We start from the raw sequence: 27,132 nt of genomic DNA on the forward strand, positions 1-27,132 counted from the left end.
ATATCCTCATCCTCAATGGTGGAAAGGCCCAACACATCAGTGCAAAAGATGAAGCTGAAGCATTTGCAATAATCTTCAGTCAGAAGTGCCCAGTGGATGATCCACCTCAGCCTCCTCCAATGGTCCCCCTCACCACAGATGCTAGTCTCCAGCTCACTCCATGTGATATCAAAACTTGGTTGGAGGCACTGGATAGCAAAGGCTATGGGCTCTTACAACTTAACAGCAATTGTACTGAAGACTTGTGCTGCAGAACTTGCCATATCCCCGAGCCAAGCTCTTCCAGTACAGTTACAATACATTGTCACTGCCTGACAATGTGAAAAATTGTCTACTCTCAATCATCAGTAAAGTGATGGAAGGTGTCATTAACAGTGTTATCAAACAGGACCTGCTCAGAAATAACCTGATCAGTGACGCCCATTTTGGGTTCTGCCAGGGCCACTCAGCTCCTGATTTCATTACAGCCTTGGTTCAAACATGGATAAAAGAGATGAATTGTAGAGTTGTGGTGATCGTGACAGCTCTTGATACTAAGGCTGCATTTGACTGACATTAAGGAGCTCTAGCAAAAGTGGAATCAATGGGAATCAGAGGACAAACTTTCCAGCGGTTGGCGTCATACCTGGCACGAAAGAAGATGGTCATGATTGTTGGAGATCAGTCATCTCTGCTCCTGACATCTCTGCAGGAGTTCCTCAGGGTATTGGCCTAGGCCCAACCATCTTCAGCTGCTTCATCAATGACCTTCCCTCCCTCCATCATAAGGTCAGAAGTGGGGATGTTTGCAATGATTGCACAATGTTCAACACTGTTTGTGACCTCTCAGATACTGGAGGAGTCCATGTTCAAATGCAACAAGATCTGGAAAATATCCAGACTTGAGCTGACAAATGGCAAGTAACATTCAAACCATACAAAAGGCAGACAATTACCATCTCCAATAAGATAAAATGTAACCACCGTCCCTTGACATTCAATAGTTTAGCAATCACTGAATCCTCCCCTATCGAATTCCTGGAGTTACCATTGATCAGAAACACAACTGAATACATAAATACAATGGTTACAATAGCACCAAATCCACAAACATCCACTTCAACCACCAGTAATACCCAATAGCAGCAGTATTTACTATGCTCAAGATGCACAACAGAAATTCACTAAAGAACTGTAGACAGCACCTTTCAAACTCATGACCACTTCTATCTAGAAAGACAAGGGCAACTGATACATGGGAACACCACCACTTACAAGTTCTCCTCCAAGCCACTTACCATCCTAACTTGGAAATATTAACACTGTTACTTCACTGGGATTACACAAAATCCCAGAATTCCCTCCTTAAGAGCACTATGGGTGTACCTGCAACACATGGATTGCAGTGGTTTAAGAAGGCAACACATTACCACCTTTTCAAGGGCAGCTAGGAATGGGCAACAAATTCTGACACCCACATCCCATGAATGAATTAAAAAACCTCTTAGTTAAATGAAATCCATCATTGGAATCAGATTCATCCTCTAATCGGTTACCTATTCCTTCCATCATTAAACTGTTCGCATGGCCAACTCATGTTGTTTAATATTCCTATCCTTTTGGAATTCAATTTTTAAAAAATGTCCATCTCCCTGTGCTCCTCTTCTTCCTCATTTTCTATTATCTTCCGTTTTTCTTCGAACTCAAGTCATTTCATTTTCCTTTCTTTCTCAATGTCAAGTTTATGTTTTTTTCATTTCTAACTTTCCAATCGCTAATTCCAGCTGGGACATGCCTATTTCAGATTCCCCTTCTTCAATTTCTAAATCACTTGAAACAACTCATCTTTATGAGTTCCTGCTTTCATTTCTACCTTCAATTTATTTGCTAACTTTCTCAGTTTAGCTTTGGTCAAAAAATTCAAATAATCCACTGTTACATCTTCCATTTCCAGAAAACTCTTGGCAACATTCAAAGCCATCTTTAAAATTAATGCAATAAATGTCACCATAACACAGTTATTTGTGTCCAGAACCACCTTGTACCCGTTATTATAAAAAGAAAGACACAGAGCTCTATTAAATCCAGTGAATTAAAATCATGTAAGAACCCAAACTTGTTATGATCTCAGCTGATGATACTACTGGGCAGACGGAAATCTACTTGATAGATCATGTTTTGTATTTTTTTTATTTAACAAAATGCTCTTTCACTGGCACACAAACGTGCAATGCTGCAGATTTGATTTGAACATTAAAACAGAAGTCTATTATGCAAAAGAAATAGAGGTAAAATAGAACAAACCAAGCTATTTGCATATAGCACAATTTAAAAGATTTCACAACACATGGTAAAAACATGATTGTATTCCCTACATCATCACTTTACAGGACTCAAATAACAAAAACAATTCCCTTTTCTATCACATCTACAGGTTTGGCTTAACCATTTCTTTCAATTCCCAGTCTTGAGAGTTTGAAAGCATCTTCCTTGATTATTCACATAACTGAGCTTAGACTTTCTTAGCTTCAAATAACCTATTCAGATTTTTGACCTAATACCTCTGATCTGGTATTTTCAAACTAAAACCGTTACACTTGAGATAACTTGTTTCCTAACTGTATTCAACTAACTTCTTTGTACAAGAGAAACTGTTTTTGCAACTAATCACAACTAGGACTTCTAAAAACTGAAGCATAAAGCTTTCCAATTTATAGGTTTTTCCTGCAAGTAAAGAAAACAACTCAATTCCTGATTCTTCTACATCAAAAGCAAGCCAGTGCATTTCAATATCTACCCTATTTGATCATAACACTCTCAATACAAATTCCCATTGTCACTCTTTGAGCTGGCCTCTCATATATTTGTTTCAAAATTATGGTTCCAGAAAGAGTGACAAGTTAATTATTAAACCCCCCCTTATACACGTAGACCAAAATCAACATGCCACTAGTTCAAAACTTGTGATCTAAATAATTGATATTATTATGTGTATAGATCACAGACTTTGTATGACGATCCATCAAACAATATTTAATGCCCTCAAGGTGAGCTTCTGACCACATATCTGCATTACCATGAAGGTGACAACAAAAACACCCACATTTATGTAATGCCTTTAAAGACTAAACTGTCCAAAAGTGCTTCATAGGAGTATTAGAAAACAGAACGTAACACAAAATTACATAAGAGTTAATCAGACAGATGTCTAACAGCTGATAAAGAGAATTTTAAAGGAGGAAGGCGATGTAAAGGGGCAGAGGTGTGTGTGTGTGTATGTGTTTATGCGCATGTGTCTGTGTGTGTGTTTATGCGTGTGTGTGTGTGTGGTAGGGATTGCAGAACTTTGGGCTCTAGGCAACTGAAGGCACTTGCAGCAGTGGTGAAGTGGTTAAAATCAGGGATGCATGCGAGGCCACAGTTACCATAAGCCCTTAAGAAGAGTTAGAAGACAATTTGAAAGCCTTTATGAACATCTGCTCTATTAGCATCAATACACGGAAGGCTAATGCCCAATCATAACAAAATGGCACTCCACCATCAAAAATGCCATCAAGACCTTCCAATCAACAGGAACAGCTCCTGAAAGACATGGGTGAGGCAGGTGGAAAGGGGAACTGCTCATGGCAACAATTTTCAAATGCATCTACTGGCTAACAATTGCTGTCCTCACTGTGGGAGAAGCTGCAAGGCTAAGACAGGGCTTGTAGGCCATCTGAAAACGCAGAGCTAACACTGACATCTCAGTACCCATCCATCTGCAAGGAAGAATCAACCTTGGCACGAGAGATTGCAGATGATAACCTACTGGCCAAGCTTTGGTCACCTTTACAAATGTTTGACATTTAGTGTCAAATTTGGTTTGATAATGGTCTGTGAGGCACCTTGGTTGTTTTATTATATTAATGGTGTTTTATAAATACTGTTATCATATTAATGTCACTGTTGTTTCATGTAGAATTGAAAAAGATCAAAAGGAAAGAGAAGCAGCACTAATGAGTAATGGGTTTGCATTGAAGTTAGTGGGAATCAGTAGGAAAGCTCTCTTCTCGTTAAAGTGATAGCTGACACTTTGGAAGGTGCTCATGGTCGTTAGATGCCAATCATAAGACCCATTAGATTACTGCTGGAGTTTCTCAAGGTAAAGCTCTTGACCGAATTAATTTTCACTTTTTGGGAGGGTCATGTGGATAGAATTTTCATCTTTGCCTCAGATAGGTGTGGCTCCAACAAAAGCTCAGTGCCATTCATGAAAAAATATCTTTCCTAATTAATGCTCATGTACTGACCTCAATTCCATCCCCTCTTCCAGGGGCACACTGTGACCCCGCTACGTTCAACCTGAAGGATGCATTGCAGCAACTTACACAAGGAAAGACAGGGCAGTAAGATTGCAGAAATGTCATCTCTTCCAAGCCAAAATATTTTTGTCAGACATATATCACACTCCCTTCATTGTTGCTGAGTTAATAATTCTGGGACTCCCTGTCTTTACCATCATGGGAGCACCATCACCATCACGTTGACTGTACAGGTCAGTAAGACTGTTTTCTCAGGGCAACTAGAATAGGCAGTAAATCAAATCGTAATAAGTAGCAACAGGAGTACACCATTTGGTCACTTGAGCATCTTCCACCATTCAATAAGATTGTGCCTAATCCGATTGTGGCTATAGCTCCACATTCCTGCATCACCACCCCCAATCAAATAAGTCATAGTGTCATGTACTTTTTTTTTCATTCATTCACAGGATGAGGGCACTGGCCAGGCAGTACTTATTGCCCATCCTTGATTGCCCAGAGCACAGTTAAGTGTCAACCACATTGCTGCGGGTCTCTAGTCACATGTAGGCCAGACCAGGTAAGGACAGCAGATTTCCTTCCCTAAAGGACATTAGTGAACCAGATGGATTTTTCTGACAATCAGCAATGGATTCGTGGTCACTGTTGGACTCCTGGGTCCAGATATTTATTGAATCTGCCATGGTGAGATTCAAATCTGGGTCCCCAGAATATTTCCTAAGTTTCTGGTTTAATAGTCTAGCAATAATACCACTAAGCCATTGCCGAGTGCCTTTTAAACTTTGTCAGTGACCCTGCCTGCCTTGTCCAGGGAAGAGAATTCCAAAGACTACTGATGCTCTCTGAAATAAGAAAATAATATTTCAGTCTTAAATGGGAGTCCCCATAGTTTTTAAAACAATCACAGAGCATGCTAAAGAAACTCTGCAGGTCTGGCAGCATCTGTGGAGAGACAAACAGGAGTTGATGTTTTGAGTTTGGTGTAACTCCTCTTCATAACTCTTCAAATAAGAGTCACACTAGACTCAAAATATTAAATCTGTTTCTTTCTCCACAGATGCATGTAGATGTGCTGAGTTTCTCCAGTATTCTCTGTGTTTGTTTCAGATTTCCAGCATCTGCAATATTTTGCTTTTATCCCTTATTTTTCAAACTGTGCCTTCTAGTCCTAGATATCCTACATTCTGAGAACCAATACAAGGAACTGCATGGACCTTTCAAATAGAGATCTCTGTATCACTGTATTGTACCACCCACATTGTAAATGAGGGAATCAAATAACCCATCCTCACTCGCCAGCCCCACACCTATCAATACCATGGTACAAGCTGCTGTTGTGGCATTAGGCTGTGTACGGGATCATCTCATGTCTTCATTTGAAGCTGGAACTTCATACTAGCTGCAGCCTGAGATAGGCCCTGACATGCTGAGATATTTCAATACATGCTATTGAGGGTTAAAACAGCATCAGAGAGGCAAGACAAAGTGATTATGTTCATCTACTTTACAGTTGGTGTGTGTGGACTGGGGAAGACAGTCAATGAACTAAATATTAAATTCAAATGGAGTTGGTGTCAGTGACTATGCTACTGTCTTTTTGTATTTTTGAATCAGTGCTTAGTTGTGGCATGACTCACCAACATGCTTTGGTGCTTAATCCAGTATTATTCTCATTTGTTTCACTACACTGACCAGCAAGGTCCCAGATCATGAAGGGATGAGTCACTCATTGCTCTGAAGCATCTGGCACTGTGAGCTGTGATCTTTGCATGGCTTTTATTATTGAATTGAATCTAAAATCCATTGGTCTTGCATGTAGTAATTTAAGTAACTCTTCCTTTAGAACAACTACTGTCTTGGATTTATGAGTTTATTTGATAAGACTTATGTCAATTCAACATGAATGCTTTGTGGATAAACAGAATCCATCAATGTAATGGGAATCAATTTCTTCCTCAGGCCAAATAAACTGCTGACAGCTCTCTTCATAAATCCTGCCTTACAAAATAGGAGTGGCCAGGCTTCATAGAATCCCTACAGTGTGGAAGCAGGGCATTCAGCCCATCAAATCCGCACTGACCCTCTGAAGAGCATCCCACCCAGACCCACCCCATCCTGTCCCTGTAACCCTGCATTTCCCATGGCTAATTCACCTAACCTCCACATCTTTGGTCTTGCAAAATAATTTAAAGGGACCACACACTTGATGTTTAATCCACTCTTCCTCACAGGTCAGTCCAAACATAAAGATTTGCAGTTTACCTCCAAGACTTTTGCTTTCATCACCCCACACAGAAACTTGCTACAAGTGCTGCTTAACTGTGGGAGGTCATGGCCTGGTGGTATTATCGCTGGACTGTTAATCCAGAGACCAAGGTGGTGTTCTGGGGAACCAGATTCGAATCCTGCCACAGCAGATGGTGGAATTTGAATTCAATAAAAGTCTGGATTTAAGAGTCTAATGATGACCATGAATCCATCATCAGGTTTACTAATGCCCTTTAGGGAAGGAAACTGCCATCCTTACTGGGTCTGGCCTACGTGTGACTCCAGGCCCACAACAATATAGTTGATTCTGAACTGCCCTCTGGGCAATAAATGCCACCTTAGCCAGCAATGCTGTCATCCTGTGATGAATCAAAAATAACTTGCCTGGCATCAATCCTAAATTGGCTTCTCCTCAGTTAGAGCCTGAACCAATCACTTTGTTTGCAGCCTTGGATTATTTACATGTCATGTTCTGGATTTGACCAGTCTAGTTCAAGATGCTAGCAGATTTGTCAAACATGATTACCAAAAAACCATGTTGTCTCAGTTTGATTGTGTCAGGCTTTTCTAAATGTCTAGCTATTTCTTCCTTAAGAATGGACTCTAGCATTTTCACAACATTAGATGATAGACCAACTGGCCTATAGGCTTCATGGTTTCTGCCTCCCTCCCTTCTTGAACAAGGGCATCACATTCCAACCAGTGAGTTCACAGAATATTTAAACTGCACAGTGCAGTGCTGGTAACATAGAAGATGAATATTAAGAAGTGTGATTTCTTTAATGGGAATCCAGTTATGAAGCTGGGTAGCATCACAATTGTAGATCATACCTGAGTCTACCAAACCATTTCTACCTTTATAGTGAGTGTGAAGTTTATGCTGTGCCCCACATAATGAAATTGAATTGGGTAAATTGGGAATCCCCAGTCATTATTGAGCCAACTCACCAGAACTGGTGACAGTTGGGCTGCAGTTTCAATGATATGAGCCAGGATCACCATTGTTTCCCATTCATACTTGATATTGAGGTGACGACAAGACCGGATTCATCTGTGATACCTGTTGACATTCACAGGTGAGGCTCTTACTTGGTCTTGGTGGACATCATGCATTTGAATGAAGTATCAATGTGTCACCAACATCTGTGGATTTGTCTGTGAACAGTACCTTCAATAAAGGAAGGGTGGGGGAGATTACAGTGTGTAAAAGAACAAACCTTTTATGGGTCAAGCCATAACATCGGAGTTTGAATTGGAATATGTGTTTTAGACTGTTCCTGAGCTCCTCAGATTCAAATGAACTTTTCCTTTCTGTTTTCCAGGTGGTGAGCTTTGCAAGCCTCAAGTATGATACCTCTTACACTTGGATGGTGTTGTGTTTCCTGTGGTGCTCCATAGTGCAGTCTATTCTCCTGCCATTGTTCCTTTGGGCTTGTGACCGCTACAGGGCTGATGTAAAGAGTGTCTGGGAAAAATGTGTAGCTATTATGTCCAATGATGAAATAGATGAAGGTAATCTTCCTTCTTTATTGAATTTTGTGCACAGTTAATATCAATTAGTGCCGTCAATTTATCTTTTAAATTTTGTCCATTTAAAGTCATTGTCCTAAGTTTATGTGAGCAGCTTGTGTGAGATACACTGAATTGGTGCACTGCAGTGCCACTATGTACAGCCTGTGCATTGTCCACTGTTTAATAAAGGGATCAGTCTGTACAACGTCTCTGTGTACGTATAGCATATTGTTCTATCTCTGCTGTTTCTGTATGTAGGACATGGTGCAGTCTTCTACAACACTGAACGAAGACAAAAAGACAATGGGCAGAATCTTATAGGGTTCTGAGTGACGTGGGCTACAGTAAGCTTTGTGGCAGAATCCACTGAAACGTTTGGTAAAGCCGACTTGATGGCAGCATCTCACTCCATCTTCTATGCTTTTCACAAAAAATTTGGTGTGTAAGAAGTAGGGCAGTAATTAATTAAGGAGGATTATTCCTTGACCAATGCCTTATTGACACTTAGTTAACTAATAATCCATTAATTACACCATTTTGCTATCTTACCAAACCTGTCAAACATGCTAGATGAGAAAAAAACTCAACATGGAAACCAGAGCAGGCAAATTCAGCTCACTGCTTGCTCCGAAGGACTTCCATGTTGGACAATGGGGTCAAGCATTTCAGGGCACACTCCATGGGCACCATCCACATGCATCCCATTGACACGTGCCAGCCTCTAAGAGCTCCTGTGGCACATCGCCAATCTACTTACAGGACACTTCTGCCTTTCAGTGCTGCACGTGGGCTGCACTGATAACTATCATCGTTACACTGCAGTAAGGACATTGTGCATTCAGGGACACACTCTCAGCTTATGGAGTGGACCAGGCTGTATCTCCGGGCTCTTCACTCACTGTGGTAGCACTCACTCTGAGCCAACCTGGATACTCATAGCATCCCTGCCTTGCATCGCCTTGCATTGACTTTTTTGCACTTTGCCCCCTCAGCCAGAGATACTAGACTCAGATTACTGCTGTCTTGTTGTGCTGTTCAGTGCAGACACAAAGGAAGCTTGTTATGATTGTCATCAGGTTTCAATCAAGGGAGAGGAAGCCTTTGCTCAAGGGGCCCTGGCACAGTAAGACTAGGCCATCCTCTGATACACAGCCATTCAGAGTGGACAGAGTCATGATCCTCTCCTCATAGGGTCAAAGAGCCAAATGTCAGGCGTTCCACCACTGGTCTTCCTCCTGGAGGCTGTTATCCTCCTGGAATGAGAGAGAGACAGGTATCACGGGAGATGAGAGTGTGTAGTGCAGCTCTCACTGTTGGTGCAGGTGGAGGGGCAGACGTGTCCCTAGTGAGTGAGTGGGCAGCACAGAGGGCATCAGAGTCAGTGGTGTTGGGGGTTGGGGTGAGTCAGAGAAAGTGAGGGAAGATGTTGCAGATTATAGTGAGAAAGGTAGATGGGATTTAGTACAAGGTGGGTACAGTGTGAGGGAGAGAGTGATTGTGACGTATCAGGGAAAAGAAGGTGGCACTTATGCTGGCAGGGCGGCCAAGGTCATTGACCTTCTTCCTACAGTGTTGTGCATTCCTCCAGATATCAGGGTCTGTACTGACCTGAGTGGCAGCTTCAGATTAGGTTGGGCATGGTGTGGTGTGGTGTTCCCCACTGATGGACCTGGGGGAAGAAGAAATCTTGCCCCTGCAGCACCCTGTCGAGCAGCACCTCTAGATCCCTGCCCTCAAAGCATTTGTCAGGACTCATGCAGGGCAAAACTTGACTGACAGTGCCTGTCCAGGTGCACAAAGGACTTTTAAAGATGGCACAAGTGCAAAGGATGCTGGTTATTTCCAGATCTGCTGAGTGGTTAGTTGTTCTGGGAACAGCATGTAGTAAGATGGGCCAAAATCAGATGTTAGTGATGTAATTGGGACATTGTATGTAGTTAATGAGGCAAGTCTGGTAAGGTACAGAGAGAAAACTCATCATGCCTCACGATGGAAATCCCTCCAAAAACTCCATGCAACTCAGACTTAGCCAAAAAAAATGTGAAATTCAGCCCGTAGTCTGTTGCAAGGTCCAATTTGTTTTTTGTCATCCTCATTGGTGAAGCCCTAATAAAGTTAACTCATTAATAGCTGCTTGTATTACAATGTGACACACAACAAAATATTTGCTTTTATATAGTGTCTTTCAGAATTGCAGGAAGTCTTAAAACACTTTATGGCCAATGAAGTATTTTTTAAAATGAAATTACTTGTAATCTGGAAAACAAGGCAATGAATTTGCACACAGCAAGCTCTCACAATCAGCAATATGATAATGACTACAGAATCTAATTTTGCGATGTTGATTGAGGGATAAATATTGGCCAGGACACTGGTTGTAACCCCCACCCTGCTGTTATTCTGAATAGTGCCAACAGAACAATGTATTGACATGAGAGTGTGATGGAGCCTTAATTAACATCTACAAGATGGCACCTCTGACGTTGCAGTTACCCCTCAGTCTGCGTCATAGTGTCTGCTTTGATTTTTGCACTCAAGTTTTTGGAGTGGGTCTTGAACCCAGAACTTTCTGTGGATGATCCTTTCCAGGCAATGCTCCAGTGTGTAATGCCTGCTGATTGGGGATGTCTTATTTTGTTCATAGTTCAGGATGTTCAGTGTCCCTAAGGAAACATCACCATATGCAAGCAGTAGTTCTATGTGTAGCACGGTCTAGATCATAGTGTGTCTATGCGTTAATATCTCCAAATGAATTTCATTGCTAATTCAGCAGATTACCTCCCAAGTGGAATGTACTATTACACACTCTTTGAGTGTAAACATTTATTTTGAAATTACTTTCTGATTTAATTTCAAGCTTCATTAACAATGCCTCCTAGAAGAAAATGTGTTGCAAATGGAGCATTGGACAATTTTGAATCAAAAATGACTCATAGGATAAATTTCTTTGTTTTAGGAAACAGTCAGGATGGAGCAATTCACTCAGATTCGTTCTTTGAAAGACCCTATGAGTATAACTGCACCGCTGAAATCCTGACAGTAGATCGTATTGCCAAGTATGACTTCTCAGCCCTGGAAAGGGGAATACCACAGGTGTACCCAATGAGAGAGATGCAAGAGGATAAGATGCAATATTTACAGGTATCTGTCTAAACCTGGGTTCCAGGCACTAGAATTCCTGTTTGTGTTATTCAAACATATACTCTTACTCCAAGCTATTGAGTCAAACTAACCATTTGCCTTTGGGGTTCTCCTCATTCTGCTTGCTGGTTATGGTCATCCACCTCTCTATGAGTCGTAGAGATTAAGATTTTGTTTTGTAAGTGTGTTCTGTTTCCCCAACACCACCACACTCCCCAACCCCACGTGTGCCCCTCTGTCCCTCTCCTTCCTTAGAGGCACTGACCCATGCCCTTCAATGGACAGTAAATGTTGTGGTCCTTTCTTCAGTTGTAGTTTTAGACCATGGGTTGGCAGGTTGATTGGCCGTGTCTTTGGGAGAAGGTAGAAGTTGTGTCCACCCACATCCATTCTAATTTAGGCCACCAATGGATGGTGAGCTAGTGGAGGAATCCCTCCACTGAAATCTCTTAGCAGTCTCAATGGCATCCCAGTCTGAGACTCAGTCAGTACAAATAGAGTATGAACCTATAGTTACTGGCCAACATAGACCATTCCCACGCTGGGAAGCACAAGTATGAATGATTGATCAGGGAATCATGTCACCTTTAAGCTGTTGAATTAGTTTGTGCTCCACTGAAATGTAATCTAATAACAATCATCTTAAAAATCTCCACATTGTAATTTAACTATAGGCTAGTCAACAATTTACTTCATTCTTCAGAATGTTTTCTGTTACTATTCTGCAATTTAGCACATTTTATATATTATTAGAATCATGCTTATATGTAAAATCCTCCTGAAAAATGACATCTATTTGAATGGGAACATTTTCACATTTCTACAACAGGGAAATGTGAGGTGTGAAGGAATAGGATATGCTGATTTATTGCACAGATCTTCAGGCGTAGACATCTGAATGGATTGGGATTCAGCAAAGGAGACACTGTACAGAAAGATGAAAGGGAAAGTCAAGGGTTCCTGTCTCAGACAGGATGAAAGGAGTAGGAATTGATTTTCCCTGCTGGCACTTCCTTCCTGTAATTTTGAAGTTTAATCTTTATTTGAAGAACAATGACTCTTACTGTTAGAGGTGAATAATCTGTCTTTTAACAATTCCATTAAGTGTTGGGAATCAACTATTTGTGACCTGAGCAGGAATTTATATCAATGACTTGAATTTTGGACATAGGGAGAAGGTACTGATTTTCACACTTTAATAACATTAGGGTCATGCAGTATTTTTAGAAGTGGGATTTTAATATTGAGGTGTATAAACAAACATCAATTCTATTAATTATTGATCCTCCCAGTAAGAAGTTGAAGTAAAATCAATGTTGCTACTCAGAGGCCCTATGATTGACATTTTTAAAGGTCTAAGTTAGCCAAGTTTCATCATTTTGAAAACTTGAACCGTTTTCAAAATGGTAGCCATAAATTTAACCCCATGGAATAAGTTTTACCAATATTTCAATGTTTAAATTTGTATGCTCTGTGGGCTCAACTTTCATTAAGTACAAACAAGTTTTACCTCTTGAATCTTTACTCAAATACAAAGTAAACTGAAGATGCAATATTCTTCTCCAATGATGAGAAGATTAAATCAACCTGAGCCTCCCGCTCCAGCTTCAACATCCTGACCTTTCTTCACGCTCATTCTGAATTGGCTGTTGTGTTACTGGTTTATTCGCTGACACCCTTCATCATAACGCATTAGCAGATACAGCCTCAATATCTTTTCTGATGAGTAATGGAGCTCCCCTAACAACTTCTTCCTTCATGCCAAGCATTTCTCCCACCACCACAGCAACCTCTTATTTCTTAAAATATTCATTTCCTACCGAGGTTTGAATACTCCTTTCTAGCCTTCAGTTTTTATTCTTCATCATAACCCTATAATAATTGCTGCTCGGGTTCCTCCCTCTTCCAGGTGCTTTGTCTGACATGGTCTTCCTTATGCCTGCATCTTCATTCTGTTGAAATCAAGATTCATTACACACTCTCTTTCTCTAATTCATTTTTCCTCAGAACTTCAAACTGTGGAACATTACTCCATCTCTCTCATAAGCTATGGACTTCTAACATCCAGCTTTTATGGCATTAACTATTTCTTGATTTGGCTTATTTATCCTTCTACTCTTTTCAGCCTTTTTCTGACGACCTGCAGTTGGCCATTCACTGCGGTTTCTTGGTTAAGAAGCCGTTCATTCATAAACATCACCAAAGTAAACTGTACAGAAATAGAGAAATGGCGCTCATTGGAGTGCGATCTTCTGTGGTTTAATCCATTGCCCATCAGACCCGATAGGTAGGCCTCACTCCTGCCATTTTGGTGATCATTTCATGGTCCCCTCACCAATTTTTCTTTGCTCTCAGGGTTATATCTGGAACCTTCCAGGTTTGCAAGAGTCACTGTCACCATAAAGATATGGGGGATTTTAGCTATAATATTTTGGAATTGTTTTCTTGTTGAGCTGGCTTCTCCAATTGTATTTAGTTGCAGAAAAGATTAAAAATATGCTTTTATACTGTTTTTACAGATGTTAAGACAAACAGGAATTTCAAAACTGCCAGCAAAATGAATTCCCCAGTGGGCCAATGAGATACTCCCACTGTGCCTGGACTTGTCGTTTGGCACATTTTCATGGAGCTATGCCAAATCCGCTGGGTCCTCCCTGACTCAGTTCCCACCTAGGATTATCTGTTTTTTGGAAAATTGGAATTGCAGCAAACTTTTTTGGACAAGATTGACCTTATTACTCTCCTTAAAATGTCCTTAGCTGCCTTATGTCATTAATGGATTACCACATGATGGGAAGCAGCTTAGTACCATGTAATGGAAGATCGAATACCTGGGAGTGTTGCCTTGGTACAATTCCAGGAGGCTGATTTTGCTATAGGTCTTTTCATGCCTGGGACTGGTGCTATAAATGCATTTTCTTTCCTTCTTGCTATTGAGAAGCTGAGGCCTAGAGTGTAGGATTCCATCAAGATTGAAAAGAAGAGGAAAGAAGTCATGATAAATTAGGAAGTAGTCATTAGGTAATGCTAAGGTTGGGTTTTAAAGGCCAGAAGATTATGAGGAAGGGAAGACCGAAGGAGGTAAGGAGTTCCACAGTTTTAACCTGCTGACTATCCAACTTCCCATCTGGGCCCCCATCTTAGACAATATTGTGAAATGGTTCCCACACCTCAGGTACTGGCCTCCTCCCCTTTCAGATCTGATACCTTCACCCCACTCCTCAAAGAGCTCACTCTTGACCCAATGCCCCCTGCATCAACCAGCCCCATCTCCAACCTGAAACGAATGCTCATCGAGGCACACCGACTAACAAAATGAAGACCCTACCTGAGCAGCTCATTGTACACGTGAACACTGCAGCAGTCAACAAATAATCCAAGAGCACTTGGTTGAGCCAAGAAGATCTGGAACATATAGACACATTTGCTTTACTGAGCTTCCTGCCCCTCAGCTTGTGTGTTGATGAAGAGATGGAATATACTACAGTATATCTTCTTACTTTCTCTTGAGTGATTTTGTTCGCAAGATAATCTGTATTTTAAGGTCAAATATTTTATCACAAGTGGCCAGCACCCGTACAAAAATTATTTACAAGAATCACTAGTCTCAATGTCATATCGTTTGTTAAAAACAGTTATTATATATCCTCTATGAAAATTAACATTCTATGGGAAAGAAGGCATTGTTGGTTCTGACAGCTCTCTCTCAGCAGGTTTACTTCAACTTCACCCTGCTGTATATTATAATTATTGTTTGCCTATCTCTTTCATGTTGACAGCATTATGCCCAGTGATTCTGTTGTGCTGATTTATTTTGAGTAATGGATTGCATTGTTCTGCAGACACTGCAATAAACAGGCATGTTTCACAGGGAAGATGCTGATTTGCCACTAATTTGAGCTTGAGTAGATCTTCTAACTCTATATTCTCTCCACCACAGTGACGGACTAATTCTACCATCCTAACACTATCCATCCTCATCACTGCATTCACTGATCTGTTGCTAAAACTCTGGGCAGAACTTTATGGAGCCTCAATGAGATTGGGGAGGAGGTGTGTGCCAGAGGGCATCTATAAGATTTCTCAGGTGGTTTTCCTGACAATCTCTGGTTTGACCGTGTTCAATCTGCAATTTTACCAGAGGCGAGCAAAGCCTGGGAAAGCACCACATCACCCTCCTGCCAACTGAGGACATTGAGTGACCAATTAAAGGTCTATTTGGTGCCTTAGGTTTGAGGCTGGCAGGAAGGGTTTCAGGGGCAGAGGTAAGCCTGGCAGGGCATGGGCCTTGGGCCTAAAGGGGGTGGAGAAGAAACCTCCTTTCCACATTGGCCTCCCCTCTACAACACCTGCAAACTGCTCGAGTGCTCCCTATTGCCCTGGCCTCACCATCAAGACACCCAACCACTCTCTGCATCCTCCGACCTCTCTCCCCACCCCACTGTGAGGTCTCTCGTTCACTACTCGCCATGAGATCCTGCGCTTAGCTCTTCCTGGAATCTGCTGACCAATCAGCTCTACCTGACTGCTCCCTGAGGTGGTGCTTCTGTCTGAGTGAGGGATGGGAGTTATATCTCTAGCCAAGTAACATCTCCTAATGAAGGCTTCTCATGAAATGGCTGCTGTGATTGGTGGGTAAAAGCTTCCCACCAACTCTTTGAGGGGCAGGATTAGAATCCAGACCATTTGAAGTGACCTGCCTGTCCATTCCTGCTTTTTGTCACTGCCAGAGTCTGACTATCTAAAACACTGCTGGGCAGCATCACATAATCCATACTCTAGAAACCTTCGCTCATTTTAAACCCACTCACTGTCTGGATTCTAACTGGCACCATCTAATTTAAACATATCCCTCCTTCCTCAAACAGATCTGAAAATTGATTAACTGGAACATCTTAAGTAAAAAAATTCAAGCGCTGCTGAATTCCAAACATAACAATGTGTAAACAACACAAACAATTCAACAATCATTCCTGAATTAGTAAAGGAAAATACACTACCCTGTGAATATTTTTCTTGCTATCAATCAGATACTAGAATACTATTTACCCAGTAACCCATGGAACTCATTTGGTCTGTTTTTCAATCTAAAACTATTTTCAAAATGTAACTTTCTTGTGGGAAATCAGAGACATTTATTTCTGGTTAAAAATTTCTCCTTTTTTTCACTCCTGAGGATGTCACCACCTTGTGGAGGAATATGGCTATTAGCACCCGTATAATGTGAGAATGTAGGAAATAGGGCTGTTCTCTGTCATAAGGGAGAGAGACAGACAGCTGGTGGAGGTTTAATCTGAGGGTCACCATTTCTCAGGCAAGGGGAGGAGGTTGAGAAGGAGAACCCTTCATAGTAACCTCAGCCAATGCAGGAATTGAACTCATGCTGTTGGTGTTACTCCACATCACAACCAGCTGTTCAGCCAACTAACCCAAAAGGAAGTAGGTGCTGGAGCAGGCCAAATGCCCATATAAGCCTGTTCCTCTATTCAAAATGATCAGGACTGAATTTCAACTCTACTTGTCTCCCCGATACCTAGGTCCTTTGATTTAAAACACTCTTCTATGGGATGTGGGTGACGCTGCTAAGGCCTGCATTTGCTGCCAATCCCTAATCGCCCTTCACCTGAATGGTTTCCCAGGCCATTTCTGAGGATAATTAAGAGTTAACCACTTTTTTTGTGGATCTGGAGTCTCATTTAGGCCAGATGAGGTAAGGACAGCAGATTGCTTTCTCTAAATGACATCAATGAACCAGATGGGAGTTTATGACAATCACTGTTAGCTTCAAGCTCATTGTTATGAGCTTTCAGTTCTGTTTCAATTGTTTGAATTTGAATTCTGCCAGCTGCTGTGGTAGGGTATGAACCTTGGCTGCTGGATTACTGGCCCAGTAGTGTTACCACGGCGTCATCACCTCCCTCAGTGCCCAAAAGGTTATCAATCTTAGTTTTCAATATACTTAATGAATGAAGACTGGATTTTGTCTGCCTAGGCAAGCCTCCCCAGTCAGAAAATGTCCAGATATTCTGGACCCATCTTAATAATAAGGGGTCCATGACATGTGATGTTTGCTCTGTGAGGGGAGAGTGGGTGGGGTTACACAAACCTTGGAAGCCCACAACATAGGCAGACATGGGGATGGGCTAGTACTAAGGTGGGCTGATTAGAGACTGTTTGGTTTTCTAGAAATTTGTTCAAGTTGTTTTATAAGTTTCTACGGCCGCAATTCCTCACCCTCATGCCCCCACCCACCTCTCCATGGACTGTCATCTCCAAGCCAACTCAATGTCAACTCATGTCCCCTACCACATAGCAACCAACACCCCCACCCCTTGCCCAGCCCTATGGCCCCTCATTTACTACACACCACCTTCATGACCACTCACTTAGTATCTGCCATGGACAGGACTTGTGAGCTTTGTTGAAATGAAACCTAAAGCTTCTCAAACTCTAACACTTTCACTCCAATGCACTTAATAGTGAAAGAAAATTCTTGTTTATTGGACCCATTCAATCTTAAATCTCCTCAGGTTCTGAAAACCTTATAAAAGCAAAGACTGCCATAATAAATTTACTCTTTAACCTGTCAATCTGACTGTTAAGTTGGAAATGCTGTTGAAGGAATTGTAGCTTTTGAAACTCAACCAAGCATTCATAATGCTGTAATGACAGCCCTTAGGGAAACACCAACAGAATTTTATCTATATTGAATGACCACATACTTCTTTTGTCATATAACTTGCAAACAATGACTTAGCCATCCACTGACAGTTGTAGCCTGTTAGTTTTTAAAGTTTAAAGAGTGGGGCAATTTTAAAAACTTCTAATCAGGACAGTTATACAGACCTTATTCCACCCTCTAACGTTATTTACATCTAATCCACCAACTTGTGGCTCCCACACCACACCTTAAGGCCTTTGCAACAGCCAAAATGAAGTCTGTTTGAACTCATTACTGCATTCAAATGACTCTGCTAAGCCTAGGTCTCCCTCCTGTGTGATTTATGCCCCATCCCCCTTTGCCCGCTACCAAAATTGGTCTTTAGGAATGAATGGACTTCATATCCAGGTTCAGCCCACCATTTTTTTACTGCGTGGAAAGTCATAAGGACTCTGTGAAAATCCAGCCCTGGCTATCCACATCTTTCTGGTGTCAAAAATTCCAAAGATTGACAACCCCTGTGAGTGAAGGCATTTCCGCTTATCTCAGCCCTAAATCGTTGATTTCTTCAGCCCAGTCTGTGTCGCCTAGTATGAGGTCTTCCACGCTGAGGGTTCTCCCTTCAGCATCTGTTAAGAACTTCATGTGTTTCCATGGGATTGCTTCTCATTCTTCCCAGCTCCAGAATATATCAGTACATTCCTACTCAATCTCATATTATAAGATCGTCTTCTCACTCCTGAAATCAAGTGAACTGTTTAATGCTGTGTCAGCATGTCACCATTACCACGTGAAATTGTAACCTAATGACCAAGCCCCCTGCTTTAATGATGAGTGAGGGAGAACGTACTAAGAGCAATATCAGGCTTACCTGAAAATGGTGTGCCCAACTGTTGAAGCTGCAGGACAGGACTGTGTGCACACTAAAAGATATAAGCTCCACGCAATATCCAGGTGGTGTGGACAATTGAACAACTAGCTGGAGAAGGAGACTCCGTGAAGATTTTTATCCTCAATGATGGTAGAGCCCCAAAATGTCAGTGCAAAAGATAAGGCTCAATCATGAGCAGTAATTTTCAGTCAGAGGCACTGAGTAGATAATCCATCTTGGTCTCCACCTGAGGATTTACCATCACTGTCAACCATCACCTACAGTAGATCCAGTTGTTCCGGTGTGGCTACAACACTTGCCTCTACCTGACAAAAGTTGACTAGGTATACCCTGTCCACAAAAAGTCAGAATAAATAAAATCTGGCCAATTTCTTCTCATCGTCAGGAAAGTAATAAAAGCTGTTGTCAACAGTACTATAAAGCCACATTTACTCACCTGCTCAATGATGCCCAGTTTGACTTTCATCAGAACTGCTCAGTTCTTGACCTCATGAAAGCCTTGGTCTAAACATGGACAAAAGAATTGAATCCTTGAGATGAGGCAAGACTGACTGCCCTTCCAGACAGCATTTGACCAGCTAGTCAAATTGAAGTCAATGAGATTTGGAGAAACTTTCCATTAGTTGGAATTATTCTAGCACAATGAAAGGCTGTTTCAGTGATTGGAGGCCAACTATCTCAGCCTCTGAACATCACTGCCAGACTTCCTCAGGGTAGAGTCTTGAGCCCAACCAGCTGCAACAAGTTCATCAATAATTTTCCCTCTACAGTAAGGTCAGAAGTGAATGCTCACTGATAATAATGCATTATGCAATTATGCCCTTGCAAAACTGGAATCAGTGGGTATCAGGGAGCAAACCCGTCGGTGGCTGGAGTCACACGAAACATAAGAAAATAGTTGTGGTTGTTGGAGGTCAATATCTCATCTCCACGACATCTCTGCAGGACTTCCTCAAGGTAGCGTCCTCGGCCCAACCATCTTTGGCTGCTTCAACAATTACCTTTCCTCCATCATAAGGTCAGAAGTGGGGATGTTTGCCAATGATTGTACGATGTTCAGCACCATTCGCAACTCCTCAGATACTGAAGCGGTCTTTGTTCAAATGCGACAAGATCCGGACAATATCCAGGCTTGGGCTGACAAGTGGCAAGTGACATTCGTGCCACACAAATGCCAGGCTATGACTATCACCAGTAAGAAACAATATAACCACCACCATTTGACATTCAATGGTATTATCATCACTGAATCCCCCACTGTCACCATCCTGGAGGTTATCATTGACCAGAAACTCAACTGGACTCACCACATAAACACAGTGGCTACAAAAACAGGTCAGAAGCTAGGAATACTGTGGTGACTAACTCACCTCCTGACTCCTCAAAGCCCATCCACCATCTATAAGGCACAAATTAGGAGTGTAATGGAATACTCCCCAGTTGCCTGGATGAGTGCAGCCCCAACAACACTCAAGAAGCTTGACACCACCCAGGAGAATGCAGGCCACTTAATTGGCACCACATCCACAAGTATTGACTCCCTCTACCACCGATGCTCAGTAGCAGCAGTGTGTACTATCTACAAGGTGCACTGCAGAATTTCATCGAAGATCCTCAGACAGCACCTTCCAAACACACGACCACTTTCATCTAGAAGGACAAGGGCAGCAGATATATGGGAACACCACCACCTCCAAGTTCCCCTCCAAGCCACTTACCAACCTGACTTGGAAAAATATCACTGTTCCTTCACTGCCACTGGGTCAAAATCCTGGAATTCTCTCCCCAATGGCATTGTGAGTCAACCCACAGCAGGTGGACTGCATCGATTCAAGAAGGCAGCTCGTCTCTGCCTTCTCAAGGGCAAGGAGGGATGGGCAAGGAATGCTGGCCAACCAGCGACACCCACATACTGCAAATGAATAGAAATAAAAATGTCCAATACCATTCGAGGTTCCTCAGATAATGGAGCAACCCACGCCTACATGCAGCAAGTAACATCTGTGCCACCTAAGTTCTAGGGAATGGCCATTTCTAACAAGAGAGAGTCTAATCACCTTCCTGTGAAATTCAATGGTATTTATTATCGCTGAATTCTTCACCATTAGCATACTGGGAGTCATCATTAAGCAGAAACTCAACAGTGGCAGTCACTGTATTTTCTGGCAAGTAACTCATCTCCAGACTCCTAGAGCTATTTCAGCAGCATGTCGGGAAAATGATATAATATTTCCAGGCACAGTGCTGCTCCAACAATCCTCAAGATGTTTGAGATTATCTAGGACATAGCAGCCCACTTGAACAACGCTACATCCACTACCTTAAATACTTACTACCACTGCCTATAATAATGGCAGTTGGTACAAAGGAACAGCACCTTGAGCAACTTCCCCTCCAAGCCACATATCATCCCAATTTGATCATCTCTGGGTCATAATCCTGGAACTTCAGCATTGTGAGTGTACCTAGATCACTAAGACAGCAGCAGTTCACTAAAGTATCCCATCACCACCTTCTCAAGGGCAATGAAACTGTCTTTGTCATCAACCCCCACATCCCACAAGTGAATAAAATGTAAAAACTCTAGCAAAGATATCTTTCCTTAGGAAAGGAGACCAAAACTACACATTATGCTGCATAGGTAATGTCACTAGTGTCCTATATAATTGCTGTGATACATACTTACTCTAATACTTCAACACTTTTGCAATAAAGGTTAGCAAATAATTTGTCTTTCTGATTGCTTCCAGTATCTGCACTCTGGCACTGTGCCCAATATGCATTTTTCACATTTTAGCCTTGACAGTGGGATCAAGGGGTGGGGCATTATGTCATGACCATTATTGTGGAGTCTCGAGACATGCATATATCAGTTTGTGATTAAGAGTAAAAGTCCTGACCAACGTTCCCTTCCCTGAGGATGTTTTGACCAACAGAACTGCTCTGATGGCTGAGATCAGCTAATTTAACAGAGACCAGGATTTGAATGTGGAACCAGTCTGATCTGTGGGTTCAGTTCTGTACTGAATCTTCTGGAAATTTATCATCTTAATAATCAATACATGCATTTATGTAGTCCCTTTGGCATTGCAAAACATCTTCACTGGAATGGAAATGTAGCACTAAGCCACAGAAAGAGATACAAGGACAGGTAATTGAAAGCTTGGTGAGAGAGGTAGGTTTTAGGGATTATCCTAAAGAAGTAGTGGAGAGGTTTAGGATGAAAATTCCAGCCTGAAGGTTTGTTCATAATTAGTGGAGGGGTAAGAGACAACCAAGAGGCTCCGATTGGAGGAGCAGAGAAATGTAACATAATCGGTTGGTCTCCCAGTATGGCTCACTTACACATGCTAGAAGCCGCATCTATTCACAAACTTGGTCCTGTCCTGCACAAATGAAAGGAACATGTCCTCATACTACATCATTTCCAACTAAACAAAAGGAGAGCCTTTCTTTAGGACCTACTCCATGGAAATGTGAATTAAGTCCAACTTGAGAGACTTGAGTATAACTAAATACAGACTGACTCTTCAATGCGGTGCCGAGTGAGTGCTGCAGTGTCAAAGGATGAGATGCTAAATCAAGGCACTGTCTGTCCTCACTGCAGACAAAAATACGTCCCAAGTCATTAAATTGGAGAAGAGCAGGAAGGTTGTTCTGTGTGTGTGTCACCATCCGTCAGCCAAGATGACTATAATACATCATGTAGTCATTGCAAAATTGTTGTTTGTGGGCTTTTGCTCTGTACAAAATGGCTACCGTGTTTCCTACATTACAGCAGTGACTACACTTCAGAGGTAATTGAACGGTTGTAAAGTTTTCTGGGATATCCCGAGGTTGTGAAAGGTGCTACATAAATGTATGTACTCCTGTCATATTTTTTGGGCCAACACTTTTAATAAATTCATAGCAGCTGAACAACTTTAATTTATTTACTTAACATATCTCTTTATCACTTGTCATATTCTGAGAATGCTCTGAAGTGCTTCACAAGTATTTCCTTTTGAAATGCGGTCTTATTGACATGCAGTCTCTGGATTCCTTCACACATCCCCCAATCCCTGTGTTCCAATGGCCATGCCTTCAGCTGTTTAGAATTTAGATTCTCAAATTCCCTCCCTTAATCTCCACTATCCACCTCCATTTCTTTAAGATTCTCTTAATGCCTGCCTTCTTTTGTCACCCTTTCTCCTATTTTCTTTGGCTCAATGTCAAATTTGTCCACTTATTTTATTGTGAAGTATTCTACTTTCTGTCTATGCTGTGTTGATTTATGCTCATTTTCTTTTCATAATGCGTCTGAAAACAATGTACTGGGAGCAAACAGTGGCATGATTTGTTTGCTGGCTGATAGGATCCAAGTAATGAAAAATACAATTAGCATCCAGAAGCAAGAATAATATTTCATTGCAGTTGGTATTCAAAGTAGTGCCATCTTGCAATCAGCATGATATATATCTTCTAAGGAACTTGTTTAGGTGCATTGCATGCCAGAAAAGAAACACTAATGTGACAATGACCATATCTGTAGTTGAAGGAAAAGCATTGTTATTTCACCATTGGTACTTTTGCCACCTGCAATCCTGTGTTACAAGGCAATGTTACAGATGTAATGCCCTGGGCTCTATTTTAGCCACCTGTGAGGACATGCAGAAGTAGTAGGAACTGCAGATGCTGGAGAATCTGAGATAACAAGGTGTAGACCTAGATGAACACAGCAGGCCAAGCAGCATCAGAGGAGCAGGAAGGCTGACATTTCTGAAGAAGGGTCTAGGCCCGAAACGCCAGCCTTCCTGCTCCTCTGATGCTGCTTGGCCTACTGTGTTCATCCAGCTCTACACCTTGTTAGGACAGGCAGAACCTTGATTTAACATCTCATCCCTTAACATTGCACCACTCCTTTGTTACAACATTGAAGTGTCAATCTGGGTCAAGTGTGTAATGTGGGACTTGACTGGTCAAGGCATTCAGCCCAATGCTGCATGTTATATATCAAGATTCTCACCAGATATAAATGCAATGGTCCCCTTACATCCTATGTCATCAACTACATTGGAACAGGTGAAGATTATGGACATGTCTGTACTATCATACAGGATATCCTGGAAATGATGGGAGATGGTGTTTGGCTATCTGACGGATTGCTGCACTTTGAGAATGGGAGGTTGTAGAAATAGGGTTGATCCTCTGTTGCCATGAGTGCATATTAGATGGAAGTAAGTGGTAGCGTTTGCCAAATCTGTCAATTTAACAGGAGAGGACGTTTAGTTTACTTCAGACTGCCTTTTTTTTATGTCTCTTAGGTTCCTCCAACAAGACGCTACTCCCATGATGAGTCAGAAATGTGGGCGACAGGCCCAATTCCTTCCTATCTTCACAGATGGGGGTCTTCAGAGGACATCACAGGGGTACTACACTACAGCTCCCCCAGGCATGAGAGGAGGCGAAGCAGTCTGATTTCCCAACACGATGAATGTGCTTCTTTCCATAAAAGAAGGAAGTCTATGGATAGTGTTATATCTCTAAAGCAACAGACCAGGGAGGAGTATTTCGGTGATGACTTGAAATGTTTCAGCCGTGATGAAATAATAAATTACATAGATGAAACTCCTCTTCCTAGTCCAATGAAAACCCCACTGAAATCATCTTCCATAACACTAATCCCAGAAAAATGTGAACAGTATTCAGTCATGTTTTCCCATTTTCCCTTAACTAATTTTGAGAAGGAGCCCCATGTTCTCCGTCGGTTATCAGAGGACAGGGGATGCATCTTCCCAGGGATCAGCAAGCCCAAGGAATACTTGGCAAATACCTGCCCCAGTGACCCTACTGCAGCTCAGATGAACCCAGAGACCTACATTCAGGCCCTAAACAGTCAGGCCAACCCCAACATTAAGCAGGAAGCCTCCAGAAACTGTCGGACAGACCTATGCGTCACTTGGGACAATCAGGAAAATCTCACCAAAGTGGAAAGCAAAGGAAGCACAAACAGTTTTTTAAGCTCGCCTTCCGCTTCTTCGGGTTATGTGACTTTTCATTCTGATTCCATTGGATCTGCATCATAGGAGACAGTCTGGAGCCTCCCAAAAGAAACAAATAAACAAAATAAAAAGGTGTTTCTACGTTTGTTTTGTACCAAGGGAATTTTATAATTCAGCCACGAGGAAAAAGTGTCAAGAGCCAAAGAATTGGGCAAATATTTTCATGTCCTTGAACAGCGGAAAAAAAAAGGGTCTCCTATTAGAGGGAATTGTCTGGAAAAGTATGGTATTAAGTAATCACTGAATGCAAATATTACTGACCTTTTGTTTATATTTTATTATTGTTTTTTAAAAAGAAATAATTTTTAAGAGGCAACACTCTAGCAGGTATTCTGGTAAGACTGAGTATGTTTGGTGCTGTTCGGGTTTGGAAATGGCTGGGGAGGGAGACAAACTGTGGTTCTAAGCTTGGTTGTATTTTTAAAACATCCAAACTGTAAAATGATTTCTCCACTGGGGGTGATTCGAGCCATTTTGTCTATTTATGCATTTTGGACATTCATTGTGTTCTGTTGGTATTTTGTTACAGCTGCTGATTAGCTTAACCAATACAAGACAATAAAATTGTTTGTTGGGGGAGGGGTGTGTGGAAAGTTAATTGTTTTTCTGTGTATTTTGCGTTTGTAAAATTGATGTCATAAATGGGCGACATTGCTATTGCCTTGCAAAACTGGACATTAGTTTCACTTGGTCCCCATAAAGTTGTCCTAAAATTTAAAAGTAACCAATGTTTTCTTAACAACATTTGCAATGGTCACTGTCCTTGAAAAGAATCAGCACCTATGTAGTTTATATTAAAAACCTACTTCAATATCTGATCTCAAGCTGTAAGATGGCTTATATCACTCATCACAGTTTGTCGTAAAATATGTTTCTTTAATCTTTATATATGACAACTTGGATTTTGCAGTCAATAGTAAAGTGATCTCTGTGACAAGGATTTCACCTTTCCCGAGGTTAATTTAATTCTGGCACCAACTATATCAGATGTCTGACATTCAGCATTAGAAATGCCTTCAAGCAAGCCAAGCAGTCAATCACAACGAAGAATTTTCTGAACCAGCACTGTAGGATGCAAAATGTACTGATTACCCTCATTTTTAGATAATATTATGGAAGGAGAAAAATAAGGATTAGAAAACCCATCCTTTAGGATTAAGATGGAAGCCGCAATGTAATTTGAAAAGTTATAACATTTTAATTATATTGAAAACCTACGGATGTTTTATCATAATGGGAGCATTTCAGATTCCACAAATGTAAGTTAGATTATCAGGGCCACAGAGTTTGTTTTAGACATAAGACCATAAGATATAGGAGCAGAATTAGGCCGTTTGGCCCATCAAGTCTACTCTGCCCTTTCAATCATGGCTGATATGTTTTCAACCTCATTCTCCAGCCTTCTTCCCATATCTGTTGATCCCTTTACTAATCAAGAACCCATCTATCTTTGTCTTAAGCATTCAATGACTTGGCCTCCACAGCCTTCTGCGGCAATGGGTTCCACAGATTCATGACCCTCTGGCTGAAGAAATTTCTCCTCATCTCAGTTCTAAAGGGTCATCTCTTTCCTCTGAGGCTGTGCCCAACCAGGTCCTAGTCTCTTCTGTAAGTGGAAGCATTTTCTTCATGTCCAGTGTTCATTAGCTTAACGTACCTTGAAAAACCAATTACACCTCATTCAATACGGAATCACATTTTCAGGGGTTTTACTATGAGTTTTGGACATAAAAAGTAGAACTTCACATCAATTCATGTGATTCCGAGAGATTATCATCCACGAGGACTTTAGCAGTGCACCCTGTGGAGGAGGATTTCTTTCTTCAGCGGGACATGTGTGGATGGCAGACGTTGCTGTCAGTTTCACAGTTTTGTAATGATGGTGAACACTGGTAGATTTGCCATCTTCATAACTGCGCAATCTGAGCCAACAGCTTTTAGCAACACGAGTTGAACTGGATATCAGAGTGTTTACATCAAACTTTGTGTTGGTCTCTGATTTCTAGCATCTGTAGAATTTTGTCTTTATTTGACTCGACAAATACAAGCCTTTCTTGTGCAACATACAGTTACCTCCTTCTGTAAATCTTGGACTCCACCTTCTGAGTTTTCCAACTATTTTGAACAGAATCTGTGCTCTCTACCTCTGAATTGGTCTGCATGCATCACTGACACTAGTTCATTTTTTTTTAATGTGATCTTTTGAATTACTCTGTCAGTTGTGCAACATTTTATTTCAGGACAATACTGATCTCTGATCTCTCTTTCTCTCTTTCTGCACAAGCTGTTTCTGAAAGTACATTAATGAGTTTTCATTCTCATTTTCCAATGCTGGCA

The 27,132-nt window shown here is 41.5% G+C and overlaps 1 protein-coding gene across 3 annotated transcripts in view; it reads left to right on the plus strand.

The window, feature by feature from the left end:
- The window catches only part of LOC109939062 (probable G-protein coupled receptor 153), an 89,043-nt gene extending 63,474 nt beyond the window's left edge, over positions 1–25,569 (plus strand). For all 3 annotated transcript variants that reach the window (XM_020537347.2, XM_020537346.2, XM_020537350.2), the window contains exons 5-7: positions 7,871–8,060; positions 11,017–11,201; positions 24,058–25,569. In XM_020537347.2, coding sequence (XP_020392936.1) covers positions 7,871–8,060; positions 11,017–11,201; positions 24,058–24,819 — 1,137 coding nt within the window. In that variant the 3' untranslated portion in view covers positions 24,820–25,569. The remainder of the gene's footprint in view (positions 1–7,870; positions 8,061–11,016; positions 11,202–24,057) is intronic.
- Positions 25,570–27,132: the final 1,563 nt, after the last annotated feature.

The sequence above is a fragment of the Rhincodon typus genome, chromosome 31, assembly GCF_021869965.1.
Source record: "Rhincodon typus isolate 14 chromosome 31, sRhiTyp1.1, whole genome shotgun sequence".
Taxonomy (NCBI): Eukaryota; Metazoa; Chordata; class Chondrichthyes; order Orectolobiformes; family Rhincodontidae; genus Rhincodon; species Rhincodon typus.